Genomic DNA, 16324 nt, shown 5'->3' with positions numbered 1-16324 from the left:
GGAGAAGCCTGGGAGAGTCCTGTGGAACTCTGGTCCCTGGAGAGCAGGTCACTCACTTGCCCACATCGGGCCTAGGCTGGGACCTAGCTGAGGCAGGTGCCTGGGCTGCTCGGAGCATCACTCCTGGATCTTTGGGTCCTGGACCTCACTGGACATGCAGGGCCACATGGGAACACTGGGGTGTGTTCGGGAGGCAACATGAGTGAAACCAGGCCCTGTGCTCTCTCTATGGGGAGGGGAAAGGGCAAGGAGTGACCGCATTTACCACAGCTTCATGTACATGATGAATGCACAATGCATCACTCTTGATGTCGATGTCAGCACTTTATTATCTTCAGCCCCAATTTGAGTGCCCGCCTGGGCAATCCAAAGGAACAAGAGCCTTGGAGGCAGGGTAGTGACTGATGTTAACTTAAAAGAACAGAAATGTGGGAATGCTGGCAGTCCTGGGCCTTTCCCAATCAGCCCTCAGCACCCCCACCTCGCCCGGACATGTGGGGGCACCACGGCAGCCAGGCGTGTGCCCAAGGTCACACTCAGAAGGATGCTGAATTTACTGTGGTTGCATCTGACCAAACTCCTTTTCCCGAAGTTCACTCCGTTTGATCTTGCCAGTGACGGTTTTGGGCAGCTCAGGGACAAACTCCACCTGGGTGAGGAGAAAGCGAACCATCCTGAGTCCTGCTGTCACTTCCTACCCGTCCCCACTCCTATCTTCACCCTGCACGTCCCCAAACAGGTTGCAGCAGGTGGTGGCCTCAATGGTGGGGGCCAAGTATGTCAGGTTCTCCTCCTGACCCCTTGAAGCTGCTGCAGCCCTGTGATGTGTTCTGACCAATGAAATGTGGTGGAGGGAAGCATGGCACCTCTCACAGGAGAGTCGGAACCTCTGAGCCTGGCCACCCTCTCTGTCCATCTCTGATAGCACCTGGCAGGTGGCTGCTTCTCTCTTTTTTTAAATTCAATAAATCTTTATTGTTCAGATTATTACAACTGTTTCTCCTTTCTCTCCTAATAGCTCCCCTCCACCCGGTTCCCACCCCACCCTCTGTCCTTACCTCCCCCTCACTGTCCTCATCCATAGGTGTATGATTTTTGTCCAGTCTAAGTACCCTCCTGATGGCCTGGTCATCCACTAACTGCCCCCCTGCCAGCCTTGTCACCCCCTATCTGCCCCCCTGCCATCCAGGTTGCCCCCTAACTGCCCCCTGCCTGCCTGGTTGCCTCTTAACTACCCCCTGCCAGCCTGTTCTCCTGCTAACTACTCAGCTGCTGGCCTGGTCACCCCCTAACTGTCCAGAAGGAAGTCTGATGTCCAGTCAACCTGGTCTAATTAGCATATTACCCTTTTATTAGTATAGATAATGAACTCTCAGAAAGATAAATTAAAAAAACAATCCCGATATGGACACATATGTAATACCTTATTCAATAAAAAAAATATTAAAAAAACAACAAAATAAATAATTTCAATAGTAAAAAAAAAAAAAGAATCCCATTTACCATTGCAATAAAAAAATTAAGATACCGAGACATAAACTTAACTAACTAGGTAAAAGACCTGTACTCAGAAAACTACAGGATGTTTAAAAAAGAGATAGAGGAAGACATAAAAAAATGGAAGAATATACCATGTTCATGGATTGGTAGAATCAACATCATTAAAATGTCCATAGTACCCAAAGCAATCTATAGATTCAATGCAATCCCCATTAAGATACCAACGGAATATTTCACAGGCATTGAACAAACTCTCCAAAAATTCGTATGGAATTTTAAAAAAGACCCTGAATAGCCTCAGCAATCCTGAGAAAGAAGAACAAAGTTGGAGGGATCACAATACCAAATATCAAGCTATATTACAAAGCCACTGTTCTGAAAACTGCCTGGTACTGGCACAAGAACAGACATATAGTCCAATGGAACTGAACAGAGAACCCAGAAATCAACTCAAACCAGTATGCTCAATTAATAATTGCCAAAGGAGGCAAAAGCATACAAAAGAGTCAAGATAGTCCCTTCAATAAATGGTGTTGGAATAATTGGAACAATTTATGCAAAAAAAAAAAAAAATGAAACTAGATCATCAACTTACACCAGTGGTTGGCAAACTCATTAGTCAACAGAGCCAAATATCAACAGTACAATGATTGAAATTTCTTTTGAGAGCCAAATTTTTAAAACTTAAACTATATAGGTAGGTACATTGTTATCAACTTAATTAGGGTACTCCTAAGCTGGCCTAAGAACCACACTCAAGGGGCCAAAGAGCCGCATATGGCTCGCGAGCCGCAGTTTTCCAACCATGGACTTGCACCATACACAAAAATAAACTCAAAATGGATAAAGGATTTAAATGTAAGACAGGAAACCATAAAAATCATAGAAGAATCCATAAGCAGCAAAATATCAGACCTATGCTGTAGCAATATCTTTACCCATACAGCTTCTAGGACTGTGGAAACTAAGGAGAAAATAAACAAATGGGACTACATCAAAATAAAAAGCTTTGCATAGCAAAAGAAAACATCAACAAAACAACAAGAAATCCCACTGCATGGGAGAACACATTTGACAATGCTATCTCAGACAAGGGTTTAATCTCCAACTGATACAACTTCAAAAGAAAGATAAAAAATAGACACTTTTACCCCAGAAAAACCAAAATAGACACTTTTCAAAAGGGGACATACAGAAGGCCAAGAGATATATGAAAACATGCTAAAAGTCAGTAATCATCTGAGAGATGCAAATCAAAAGGACAATGAAGTACAATCTCAAACCTGTCAGAATGGCTATCATCAGCAAATCAACAAATGACAAATGCTGGCTAGGATATGGAGAAAGAGGAAACCTTGTACACTGCTGATGGGAATGCAGACTGGTGCAGCCACTGTGGAAAACACTATGAAGTTTCCTCAAAAAATTAAAAATGGAACTCCCATTTGACCCATTAATCCCACATCTAGAAATATATCCCAAGAAATCAGAAACACCAATCAGAAAGGATGTATGCACCCCTATGTTCATAGCAGCACAATATACAATAGCTAAGATTTGGAAACAGCCTAAGTGCCCATCAGCAGATGAGTGGATTAAAAAAATGGTGGTACATCTACACAATGGAATACTACCCTGCTATAAAAAATAAGGAACTCTTACCATTTGCAACGGCATGGATGGACCTGGAGAGTATTATGCTAAGGGAAATGAGCCAGGCAGAGAAGGATAAATATCACATGATCTCACTCATTTTTGGAATATAATGAACAACATAAACTGATGAATAAAAATAGAGCCAAAGGAAAAAAATTTTAGAATAGAAGTAATCCTGTTATTGGCAAATTTTTAATATTTCCTACAACTTTTGTGATATTATGCTATGTTAGTACAGTTTTTGTAATATTATTATATTTAAAATAATTCTTTTTTTAAAAATTTCTTTATTGATTAAGGTGTCACATATTTGTCCTCATCCCCCCATTCCCATCCCACACCCCTCCCCACAGATGCCCCAACCCCCTGTTGAACTTAACCATTGGTTAGGCTCATATGCATGCACACAAGTCCTTTGGTTGATCTCTCCCCCCTCCCCCCAACCTCCCCTATCCTCCCTCTGAGGCCTGATAGTCCGATCGATGCCTCCTTGTTTCTGGTTCTGTTCTTGTTCCTCAGTCTATGTTGTTCATCATTTCCCCTAGATGAGCGAGATCATGTGTCACTAGAGATATACTTATAAGAACTGAATGTGAGACGAGCAATAATAGTTATGCTGACAAGCAAATGAATCAGTCTGTAGTGAGTTTCTTTCTGGACCAATAGTTCTTTTGAGACCCAATTTCAATGTCCACCAGTTCCTTATGTGTACATGTCGGCACTGACCCCTCAGCTCTGGATGGTGGACAAATGGTGGTAACAGAGGTCCAACTCCCTCTGGTTTGGTCTCGGCCGGACTCAGGGGCACGGCTTCACCCGGACTCAGGGGCACGTGGCCTCACGCGGACCCAGGGGCGTGTGGCCTCACCCGGGCCCGGGACCCAGCCTCACCCGGATCCAGGGGCACATGGCCTCACCCGGACCCTAGATCCGGCTTCACCCGGACCCAGAGGCACGTGGCCTCACCCGGACCCAGGGGCGTATGGCCTCACCCGGATCCAGGGGCACACGGCCTCACCCGGACCCAGGGGCATGTGGCCTCCCCTAGACCCAGGGGCACGTGACCTCTCCCAGACCCAGGGGCGCGTGGCCTCACCCGGACCTAGGTGCGCGAGGCCTCACCCGGACCCGGGACCAAGCCTTACCCGGATCCAGGGGCACATGGTCTCACCCAGACCCAGGGGCGTGTGGCCTCACCCGGGCCTGGAACCCAGCCTCACCCGGATCCAGGGGCACACGGCCTCACATGGACCCGGGATCCGGCTTCACCCGTACCCAGGGGCGCGAGGCCTCACCCGGACCCAGGGGCTCATGGCCTCTCCCAGACCCAGGGGTGCACGGCCTCACCCGGGCCCGGGACCCAGCCTCACCCATATCCAGGGGCACACAGCCTCACCCGGACACAGGATCCGGCTTCACCCGGACCCAGAGGAACGTGGCCTCACCCGGACCCAGGGGCGTGTGGCCTCACCCGGATCCAGGGGCACACGGCCTCACCCGGACCCAGGGACGCGTGGCCTCACCCGGGCCCGGGACCCAGCCTCACCCAGATCCAGGGGCACACGGCCTCACCCGGACCCGGGATCTGGCTTCACCCGGACCCAGAGGCGCGTGGCCTCCCCTGGACCCAGGGGTGCGTGGCCTCTCCCAGACCCAGGGGCGCTTGGCCTCACCCGGACCAAGGGGTGCGTGGCATCTCCCAGACCCAGGGGCGCGTGGCCTCACCCAGACCAAGGGGCGTGAGGCCTCACCTAGACCCAAGGGCGTGTGACCACACCCGAGCCCAGAGGCTCGCAGTCTCACCCGGCCAAGGGTCCCAGCAGGGTTTTGTCTTCTTGATCCCAATTCCTGTTGGTCAATTCCCTCTCAGCAATTCCTTCGGCCATTTTCTCAGAGCTCCAGGGCGGCTTCCGCAGAACTCGTTGGGTGGCGGGCTCGGCGAAGCTCCAGTGTGCCCGGTGCACGGCGGCGGGCTGGTCCGGTGTCGCTGTGTCGGCCCTTGGGTCTGCAGCGGTGGCCGGTCGCCGAGCGTGCGCACCTGGCCGCTTCCGGGGTGTTGAGATTCTTGAAGGACTCAGAGGTCAGCAAGCGCGGAGTCTCCCACCCCATGTCTCCCAGGGGCTCGTCTGTCCGTGCTTGGCAGCGAGTGGAGCCGTCCCCTCAGCCGGAGACCACCGGGGGAACTGCGCCAAGCACGTTCCAGGCCGCCATTGTGTCGCCTGAGCCGTAGTTCTTAAAGTGTGGTCATTGGGTCACCGGCATCAGCATCATCCCACGTACCCCTCTCTTTTATTCTAGTTGTAGAGCATCTGCTCAGCCAGCCCTCCGGTGGTTCTGGATGGTGTCTGCTCTGCTCTCCCGTCGTAGTCTCAAAATTGTTGTGGTAGGCAACGATCAGGCTTCTGCCCTATGCCTCCATCTTGGTCCTCCTTTGTATAGTTAAGACTTGATTGTTGTTGGTGTCACTGGGAGGAATTGTCCTCCAGGCCAATTGGCCATGAGGACCCTCTTTGTCTATAAAGGAAGAGTTTCTGTGCAGGAGACATGTTTATGGGCCGGGTCTTGGTGCAGCAATGCTTTGGCTCTCACTGAGTCTGCCTCTTGAATGTATCCCTTATGCGAGTGGTTGAAATCTGGTGTCATCTCACACCGACCACTAGATGCCCTCGTTTCTGGGTCTCCAATGTAGTGTAGGTCAGCTACTGCCTGAGTCACTCAGCAGGGAAAAGCCTCTGTGCTCAGCTTGGATGGGGTGGAGTTACAGGGTGGAGCCTACAACCTTGGCTTCCTGTCAGCCCCGCCCTATGAGGTTCCTGGGTCTCAGTGTCCCTCTGTACTCCCTGCAAACACCTCTGAGAGAAATGCGCCCTGGCGTTTCGCCCGCTGCCAAACCGTCTAGTCTCTCCCCTAATGAATCTGGATTCCCAGATTCTCGCCTGGAACTGGGTTTCAGTGTAGTTGGAACTGGGTCTCAGTGCAGTCTGGCGCTTTTGTCTCCTTCCCACCAGGGCAATTCAGCGGCACAGGCAACCGTCCCTCCTCTGCGCACCTTCCCGTGCGCGCCTCTGGAGCTCTGCGTTTCGCAGCTCCTCTGTGCTTGCACCCCACAGCCCAGATTCATTCCCCCAGCATGTGCCTGGCTTCCCAGGGTTTCGCCCGGAACTGGGGTTCAGTGCAGTCGGAGCTGGGGTTCAGCGCAATCTGGAGCTTTTATCTCCTTCCTGCTAGTGAACGCCGGCCAGGCCGTCAGCCGCCCCTTCCTCTCCGGCTCCTTCCTCCCCGCACTTGCGCGTGCTCGTGTCTCCGCACCTCAGGCTTTTACAGCTCCTCTGATTATCCTTGTGGTTTTCTCTTTCCTTCTAGTTGTGGGCATTTCAGTCCGCCAGCTTTCCTGTGGTTCTGGATGATGTCCGTTTTGACTTTTAGTTGTATTTTTGAAATTGTTGTGCCCGGCTGTAGGTTAGGTGTTTAACCTATGCCGCCATCTTGGTTTCTCTAAAATAATTCTTCTTGAAATATTGTTTATTGCTTGTAACATTATTATATTTAAAATAGTTTTCCTTGAAATATTAATGTTATTGCTTGTAAAGGGCTAATTATTTTGTATCTAAAAAAGAATGAACTGCATGTTTTAAGGATATATATAATTTTGTTAACATTCGTTTGTTGTGTACATAGGTATTGAGTGGCAATATCAAATATATTTCTTAGTATGAATCACGAATAAGATCAGTTAAAAAGTGGCTGACTTGGATGTCTTTTTCAAATTTTGAAAGATGTTAAATACCCTCCTTGGGTAGCTTTAGGCACTGGTCTGATTTTTTTTTGCCCTCATAGTAATGTGCAGCACGTTTTGGGGATTCTGACCCAGAACAGAGGTTCCATCACATTCAGTTGGCGGCATCCACCCCTAAGCCCAATTGCTTCTTCTGCAGAGAAAATGCTCGTTCTATGTTCGGTTCCAGCCTCTCCCGGCCACCCGACCAGACTTGGGGCAGCGGAGCTCAGAAGGGCACGAGCATGGGCCCCACTCACCTTCCTCGGGTACTTGTACGGGGCGGTCACCGACTTCACGTGCTCCTGCAGCTCCTGGGTGAGCTGGTCCTGGTCATGGGACAGAAACTGTGGGGTCAGGACAATGAAGGCCTTCACCACCTGCAACGCAGAACCAGAGCGGGGGCGCAGGGTCAGTGCCACCCAGTTGCCTGGTTTAAAAAGTAAGTGTTTATGCAATGAATGGCAAACCAAGCTGACACCGAGCCGTTGGAAACGGACAAGACCAGGTTCAAATCCAAATACTTTAATTTTTACTCTTTCCCTTGCAAAATCACTTAAACTCAAATTCCTTCTCTGTGACATGTGCAGAGTACAGGTTCATCCCATGGAGCAGAAAATGGTGGCCTTATGTTCAGATCCCATGAGCTAGTACACATAAAACGTGCACCTAGTTTAACTTTATTATTATCCCCAGCATCATTATTTTCATCACCATTTTTACCACTAATATATGTACAGTTCTGTGCCTGGAATCTGTGGCCATTTAATAATTGTTGGTAACTTACTGACCTTATTGTTTTTATATTTTAAATAGTTGTTGATTTTTTTCTTTGAATATGTTTTTATTGATTTCAGAGAGGAAAGGAGTGGGAGAGATAGAAACATCAATGATGAGACAGAATCATCACTCTGCTGCCTCCTGCAGGCCCCCTACTGGGGATTTAGCCCACAACCTGGCATGTGCCCTGACTGGGAATCAACCCTGGTTTTTGGGTCGACACTCAACCAATGAGTCAGATTGGCTGGGCTGAACATATTGTTTTTATATTGTTATTTATGTCCCCGTTTAATTGAACAGGCCTTGTACCTAGTAGGTGCTCAATAAATCCAGTAAATGCATTGGAAACGGAGTGCTCAGATTTCCATCCTGGCTCCACCACAGTGTAATCTGGGCAAATTATTTAACTTCTTTATGCTGTTTCTCTGTCTATTAAAAGGGTATAATAAGTAAGAGTCTCTAACTCATTAGGTTGTTGTGAGGGTTAAATGAGCCAGCACACCCAGTATCTAGTCAGGATTGTCACAGTGCCTCCTGCTGCCCACACAGTGTAAGTGCGTCGAACATACCCACTGCTCTGGAAGTTTCCCCTGCATCAGATTTCCAGTGCCCACAGGCAGACCCAATGACCTCCTGTCCTTCTCCTCACCTGCCCTCGGATCGGGTCCGGGCTGCTCACCACAGCTGACTCAGCCACCGCAGGATGCTCCGCCAGGGCGTTCTCCACCTCTGCCGGCCCAATGCGGTACCTGCGGGACCAATGGTTCCTGCTCTGCTTCTGAGCAGGTGCCAGGGCTGGAGTGACCCAGGCCCTCCAATCTATGTTTGGGAGTCACACTTCCCTGGGCACAGAGGGCAACCTTCACGGGAGCCAGAGGACTGTGAAAAGGCTCTGTGTGGACCAGGATGTGGAGACCTGGGCATTGCAAGCTCAGATGCTCCCAGGGCCTCCCCTCACTGCCTCTGGTAGGCGGTGGGGGTGGGAGGCTGTCCTCCAGGGCTGTGGGCGTGGCACAAGGATCTTCCCAGCAGGACTCTTACTGTAGTCTTGGGAGCCTCAAACTTTGTCTTAAACCTTTAGGGAAATTCTGTCTCACTACATCAGCATCTCATGTAGAAATTTAAAAAGTAAAACAAACCTAATTTCCCTGATGCATCCAAGGGAAGTTGTTACTTGTGTCACTTTTTCTCCCTACATCACCTAAGTGGTAGGAACAGCAGATCGGGAGCCACACTGCCTCGGTTCAAATCTGGGCCTCTCCCTGCACTATCTTGGAAACTTTCAGCAACTTAGTTCACTGGTCAGCGACTCAGTGTTCCCATCTGTAAATGGGCACAATAATGGCATCTACTGGGTGAAGCAAAGCACAGAGGAGTGTCCTTTCACACAGCAAGTATCCATGAGCTTAGCTGCTATTGCTGTTGTTCTGTGACATGTGTCCCATTAGAGGAACACAGAGAATAATTTCCCCCAACCAATGGGGACAAATGGGGGCGCAAACAAGGTCTCCCTTCCCAATCCTATATCCCCTCTTTAAATTGCGTGATGTCTACTGTGTTTGCACTTCCAGGCCTTCTTGAACTTTATTTTGATGTTGGGGGAGATGCACAGATACCCCAGTCCAGGGCCCTGTAACATGGCTGCATTCAGGAACAGGCTGCGGGTCCCATCTCCAATGCACGGAGGAATGGTGCAGCAAGCTAGAGCCTGCCAGGCCCAGGTCAGCCACACCTACCCAGAGGCTTTGATGATGTCATCGTCCCTCCCCAGGAACCAGATGTAGCCCTCTTCGTCAATAGTTGCTTTGTCCCCAGTGTTGTAAAAGTCCCCGCACTCCACTTTGGCTGTCTTCACTGGGTCATTCTGCAGAGAGAACAGCACTCTTGTTGAAGGCAGTGAGATTAGAGATGGTGACCTGCAACCTGGGGCTCAGATCTGGGTTTGAATCCTGCTTCTCACTCCACCAGGCACCTGTGCAACTTTTTTAATCTCTCTGAGTCTATTTGCTTTACATGCAAACACTCAATGCATGCTACCGGTCAATTAATGTACAAAATACACTGACAATTGATATTAATATAACACAGTGGCTGAACAGTTGGAAGGTGTCAATAAACATTTGCTAAATGAATTTTCCTCCCCAAGTACCATCTCATCTCATCCTCATAGAAAGCTTATGGCCCTGGCAAGTGTGGCTCATTTGGTTGAGTGTCATCCCATGTATCAAAAGGTGGCCAGTTCACTTCCTGGTCAGGGCACATGCCCAGGTTGCGGGCTCAATCCCCAGTCGGGGGAGTGCAGGAGCCAGCTGGTCAATGTTTGACAAAATAATGGCAGAAAACTTCTCTAACCTGGTGGAGGAAAAAGTCACACAAGTTAAGAAGGCACAGAGAGCTCCAAGCAAGAAGAACCCAAACAGGTCCATGCCCCAACACATCATCATTAAAATGCCAAAAATTAAAGATTAAGAGAGAATCTTAAAGGCAACAAGAGGAAAGCAAATTGTTACCTACAAAAGAGCTCCCATAAGGCTGACACCTGATTTCTCATCAGAAACTCTATAGGCCAGAATGGAAAAGCATGAAGTACTCAAGGTAATGGAAAGCAAGGATCTAAGACCAAGATCACTGTATCCAGCAAGGCTATCATTCAAAATAGACAGTCAAATAAGGAGCTTCCCAGACAAGAAAAAAAGGCCAAAGGAGTACATCACCACCAAGCCAGCATTACAAGAAATGCTATAGGGACTGCTGTAATGAGAAGGAGAAACAGAGAGAGAAACCTACACATACAGAATTAAAATGGTAATAAATAAGTACCTATCAATAATAACCCTAAGTGTAAATGAAATTAATGGTCCAATCAAAAGGCACAGGATAGCTGAATGGATACAAAAACATTAGCCAACTATATGCTCTCTGTAAGAGACCCACCTCAGAACAAAAGACATGCACATGATGAGAGTGAAGGAATGGAAAAAAAGTTTTCCATGCAAATGGAAAGGAAAAAGAAAAGCTGGAGTAGCAATACTCATATCCGACAAAATAGACTTCACAGTGAAGGCCATCACAAAAGATAATAACGATCACTTTAGTACATCATACAAAAGGGGTTGTATCCAACAATAGGATAGAACCTTGGTAAACATATATACACCCAATATAGGAGCACCTAAATATATTTAAAAAACTGGTAGACTTTAACTTCTAGGGGAGAGATTGACAAGAACACAGTCATAGTAGGGCACTTTATCACCCTGCTGATTTCACTGGATAGATATTCCAGACAAAAACATGTCAAAGAGACAGTGACTCTAAAGGACACACTGGGTCAGATGGATGTAATTGACATTTATAGAACATTTCACCCTAAAGTAGAAGAATATAGTACATTTTTCTCAAGTGCCCATGGATCATGCACAAAGATAGACCACATGTTAGGACACAAAACAAATCTCTACAAGTTCACAAAGATCAAAATCATATCAAGCAATTTCTCACATCACAGTGGAATTAAATTAGAAATTAACTACAGTAAAAACACCCCCAAACATTCAAACACATGGACGCTAAGTAGCATGTTATTAAACAATGATTGGTCTACCAAAGAGATCAAAGAAGAAACAAAAAACATCATGGCAACAAATGAAAACACAACAATCCAAAATCTAAGGGATACAGAGAAAGCAGTCTTGAGAGGGAAGTTCATAGCTCTGCAGACCTATCTCAAAAAACAAAAAAAGATGGTAATAAATTATCTAACCCTACAACTCAAGAGTTAGAAAGAGAGCAACAAGAAAAGCCCAGGATAAGCAGAAGGAAGGAAATAATAAAGATCAATGTGGAGACAAATGACATAGAGACCAAAAAACCAATACAAAAGATCAACAAAAGCAAGAGCTGGTTCTTTGAAAGGATAAACAAGATTGATGAACCTCTAGCCAGGCTCACCAAGAAGCAAAGAGAGAGGACCTAAATAAACAAAATCAGACATGAAAAAGGCCATGTAACAACTGATTCCACAGAAATACAAATGGTTATAAAAAATACTATGAACAACTCTATTCCAACAAAATGGACAACCTAGATAAAATGAACATATTCTTAGAAAATACAAGCTACCAAAACTCAATCAAGAAGAATAAAAAAACCCTGAATAGGCCTATAACTAATGAAGAAATTGAAGGAGCAATAAAAAAAATCTTCCAGCAAACAAAAGCTCTGGTCCAGATGGCTTTACAGGGGAGTTCTACCAAGCACTCAAAGAAGAACTAAAACCTGTTCTCCTCAGACTATCAAAGAATTCAAGAGGAAGGCACACTTCTAAGCTCTTTCTATGAAGCCAGCATTCCCCTAATTCCAAAATCAGATAAAGACACAACTAAAAAAGAGAACTACAGGCCAATATCCTTAATACACATAGATGCCAAAATCCTCAACAAAATTCTGTAAATATAATTCAGCATTACATTAGAAAGATCATACACCACAACCAAGTGGGATTTATTCTGGGGATACAAGGATGGTACAATATCCGCAAATCAATAAATGTGATACATCAAATAAACAAACTGAGAGACAAAAATCACATAATCATATCAATCAATGCTGAAAAAGCATCTGACAAAATCCAACACCTTTTCTTGATAAAAACTCTCAGCAAAGTGGGAATCGAGGGATCATACTGCAACATAATAAAAGCCTTATATGACAAACCTACAGCAAACATCATACTCAATGGGCAAAAACTGAACTTATTTCCCCTAAGAACGGGAACAAGACAGGGATGCCCACTTTCACCACTCCTGTTCAATATAGTACTGGAAGTGCTAGCCATATCGATCAGACAAGAAGAAGAAATAAAGACATCCAACTTGGAAAAGAAGAAGTAAAACTGTCCTTATTCGCAGATGACATGATACAATCCGTAGAAAACTCCCAGGACCCCATCAAAAACTACTGGACCTAATAAGTGAATTTGGCAAAGTAGCAGGATACAAAATTAACACCCAAAAATCTATGGCCTTTTTATACACTAGTAATGAACTCACAGAAAGAGAAGCGAAAAAAACAACCCCATTTACCATTGCACCAAAAAAATTGAGATACCTAAGAATAAACATAACTAAGGACATAAAAGACCTGTACTCTGAAAACTATAGGACATTATAAAAGAGATAGAGGAAGACATGAACAAATGGAAGAATATACCATGTTCACAGATTGGTAGAATCAAAATCATTAAAATGTCCATACTACCCAAAGCAATCTATGAATTCAACGCAATCCTCATTTAAAAACCAATGGCATATTTCAAAGACCTAGAACAAACTCTCCAAAAATTCATCTGGAATAAAAAAAGACTAGAATAGCTGCAGCAATCTTGAGAAAGAAGAACAATGTTGGAGGGATCACAATATCAGATATCAAGCTATACTACAAAGCCACTGTTCTCAAAACTGCCTCATACTGGCACCAGAACAGACACATAGACCAATGGAACAGAACAGAGAACCCAGAAATCAATACAAGCCAGTATGCACAATTAATATTTGACAAAAGAGGCATGAGCATCAATGGAGTCAAGATAGTCTCTTCAATAAATGGTGTTGGAAAAACTGGACAGATGCTTGCAAAAAAAATGAAACTAGACCACCAACTTACACCATACACAGAAATAAACTCAAAATGGATAAAGGACTTAAATGTAAGCCGGGAAACCATAAAAATCTTAGAAGAAGCCATAGGCAGCAAAATAGCAGACATGTCATAGCAATATCTTTACCAATAGAGCTCCTAGGGCAATGGAAACTAAAGAGAAAATAAACAAATGGGACTACATCAAAATAAAAAGCTTCTGCACAGCAAAAGAAACCATCAACAAAACAACAAGAAAGCCCACTACATGGGAGGACATATTTGCCAATGTTTTCTCTGATAAAGGTTTAATCTCCAACATTTACAGGGAATTCATACAGCTTAACAAAAGGAAGATAAACAATTCAATCAAAAAATTGGCAGAGGACCTAAATAGACACTTTTTGAAAGAGGACATTCAGAAAGCCAAGAGGCATATGAAAACATGCTCAAAGTCACTAATCATCTGAGAGATGCAAATCAAAACAACAATGAGGTACCACCTCACACCTGTCAGAACGGCTATCATCAACAAATCAACAAATGACAAGTGCTGGAGAGGATGTGGAGAAAAAGGAAGCCTCCTTCAGTGCTGGTGGGAATGCAGAGTGGTGCAGCCGCTGTGGAAGACAGTATGGAGTTTCCTCAAAAAATTAAAAATGGAACTCCCATTTGAACCAGTAATCCCACTTCTAGGACTATATCCCAAGAAACCAGAAACACCATTCAGAAAGGATATATGTATCCCTATGTTCATAGAACCACAATTTATCATAGTCAAGATTTGGAAACAGGTTTGGGATGGCGACCGGCAGGAAGGTAGGGAGAGAGAGAGTGTGAGTGAGGAACCCATAGAGAAGAGTGTAGACGTGTGTGGTGTGTGTGTGTAAGAGCTAGGGTCAGTTAGATTCTGCACGTCTTCCAAGGGGCTGCCTAACCGGGCAGTCCTAGACAGCGGAGCCCCGCGCACAAAGCGGACACATCTCCGCGGCTGTTGCGGACGCGGAGACCACGCCATCTTGAGAAACAGAGCTGCCTGAGACTCGGATCCTGGCTTCTGACACAAACCAGGACCCTGCAGCCACTGGGGACAGAGAACTGCTATCACAGCTTCAGACCAACAAACAACAAGAATCCAGACGTCCCGGCAGAATTCCGTGAGTCAAAGAGCCTACCCCCTCCCCGCAGGCACGCAGACAGCGCCATTTTAACTGATAGATCCGCCTCTCGCCCAAGCCACAGAGCTTTGCGCAGGGACTCGCTCCCCCTCAGGGAATTTGGCGCTCGCGCGAGCGCACAGGAGAGAATCAGCTCCCTGTTGGGGAAATCTGTCAGTGCGCACAGAGGGCTCCCCTTCGGAGAATTTGGGGGAATTTGGCTTGCGGGTCGCAGCTCCCCCTTCGGGGAATCTTGGTGCTTGCACAGAGGGGCTTCCCTTTTGGGGAATTTGGCCGCAGGACAGACTCCGCCCCCCTTCCGGGACTCCTGTAGAGTGCACGGAGCCAGCTCACCTTCAGGAAATTAAGAGTGTGCGCCCTAGCCGGTTTGGCTCAGTAGAGAGAGCACACACAGGTCGCAGCTCCACTTCAGGGAATTTGGCACGCCGGACACAGCTGCCTGGGATCCCTGACTCACAGCGCATTCACACTAAGAGCCAGCGACCCCAATTGTTGGTGCATGCACACATAGGGACCCTGAGTCTCAACGAGAAACCGCACAAGGCAACAGAGACTCTGACACTCTAGTCTTGGTGCAGACACAGGGAAACTCTGACTCCTGGCACTTGCTAAGGATCTCATTTTCGGCACATACCAACAGTGTGGTGCAGACAGGGCCCCTGAATCTAAGTGTGCACACGAGACCACACGGAACACTGGGGACACTGACCCTGGGCAAGTCTGGTTCCCACCAACCAAAGGCAGCCACACATCCTAGTGTCAGAGCACTTCAGTGAAACTCGGGTGGAGCGAAGTCCCCACAGCACACGGCCCAGGTCCACGCAAACGGAAGCTTGAGCTTTCTGGTGATAGCCAGAATGGGGAAACGAAATAACTCACAGAGGAAAGAAAATGTGGAGTCGCCAAGAAAGGAAATCAGTGAAGCTGAAGCTTGCAACATGACCGAAAAGGAGTTTAGAGTAATGGTCGTGGAATTTATACATCGGATGGATGAGAAAATCAACAACTTATGCAAGAATCAGGAAGAAATGAAAAGTGATATAGCTACAATCAAAAACACCATGGAAAGTTTCAACAGTAGACTACAAGAAGCAGAGGACCGAATTAGTGAGTTAGAAGATCAGGTACAGAAACAAGCTCAATCTCAACAGCAATTGGAGAAAAAAATTAAAAAGCAAGAGGAAAGCCTAAGGGAGCTTCGGGACAACATGAAACGAAGTAACATGCGTATAATAGGGCTGCCAGAAGGACAAGAAGAGCAGCAGGGATTAGAAAATCTATTTGAAGAAATAATGACAGAAAACTTCCCGGATATGGGAAAGATAAAAGTTACGCAAGTACAGAGAGTCCCAAGCAGGATCAACCCCAAAAGACACACACCAAGACATGTCATAATTTCAATGGCAAATATAAATGATAAAGAGAGAATCTTAAAGGCGGCAAGAGAGAGACAGAGAGTTACCTACAAAGGAACACCCATCAGATTGTCAAATGATTACTCAACAGAAACACAACAAGCTAGAAGTGAATGGACGGAGGTATACAAAGTGTTGCAAAGCAAAGGACTGAATCCAAGAATACTATATCCAGCAAGACTATCAATCAAAATTGAAGGGGAAATCAGGAGCTTTGCAGATAAAAAAAGGCTTAAGGAGTTTATTACCACCAAACCAGCAATGCAAGAATTGCTAAAGGGAATACTGTAAAAAGAAGAAATAAACAGGTAAGAAGGAATATAGACACAAAAATAGATATGACCACAAACAAATACCTTTCAGTAATATCTTTAAATGTAAAT

General features: G+C 46.1%; 1 protein-coding gene across 1 annotated transcript in view; it reads right to left on the bottom strand.

Moving 5' to 3' along the window:
- Window positions 1–305: 305 nt before the first annotated feature.
- Window positions 306–16324, bottom strand: part of LOC129148787 (acyl-coenzyme A synthetase ACSM1, mitochondrial-like) — a 52843-nt gene continuing 36824 nt past the window's right edge. The window contains exons 10-13 of the mRNA XM_054714521.1: window positions 9448–9575; window positions 8361–8460; window positions 7192–7311; window positions 306–649 (exon numbers count right to left, since the gene is read on the bottom strand). Of these exons, the coding sequence (XP_054570496.1) occupies window positions 554–649; window positions 7192–7311; window positions 8361–8460; window positions 9448–9575 (444 nt within the window). The 3' untranslated portion in view covers window positions 306–553. The remainder of the gene's footprint in view (window positions 650–7191; window positions 7312–8360; window positions 8461–9447; window positions 9576–16324) is intronic.

The sequence above is a fragment of the Eptesicus fuscus genome, chromosome 4 (genome assembly GCF_027574615.1).
Source record: "Eptesicus fuscus isolate TK198812 chromosome 4, DD_ASM_mEF_20220401, whole genome shotgun sequence".
In the NCBI taxonomy this organism is placed as follows: domain Eukaryota; kingdom Metazoa; phylum Chordata; class Mammalia; order Chiroptera; family Vespertilionidae; genus Eptesicus; species Eptesicus fuscus.
The sequence above is the reverse complement of the archived record's forward strand: the minus strand, read 5'-3'. Positions and strand labels throughout refer to the sequence as shown.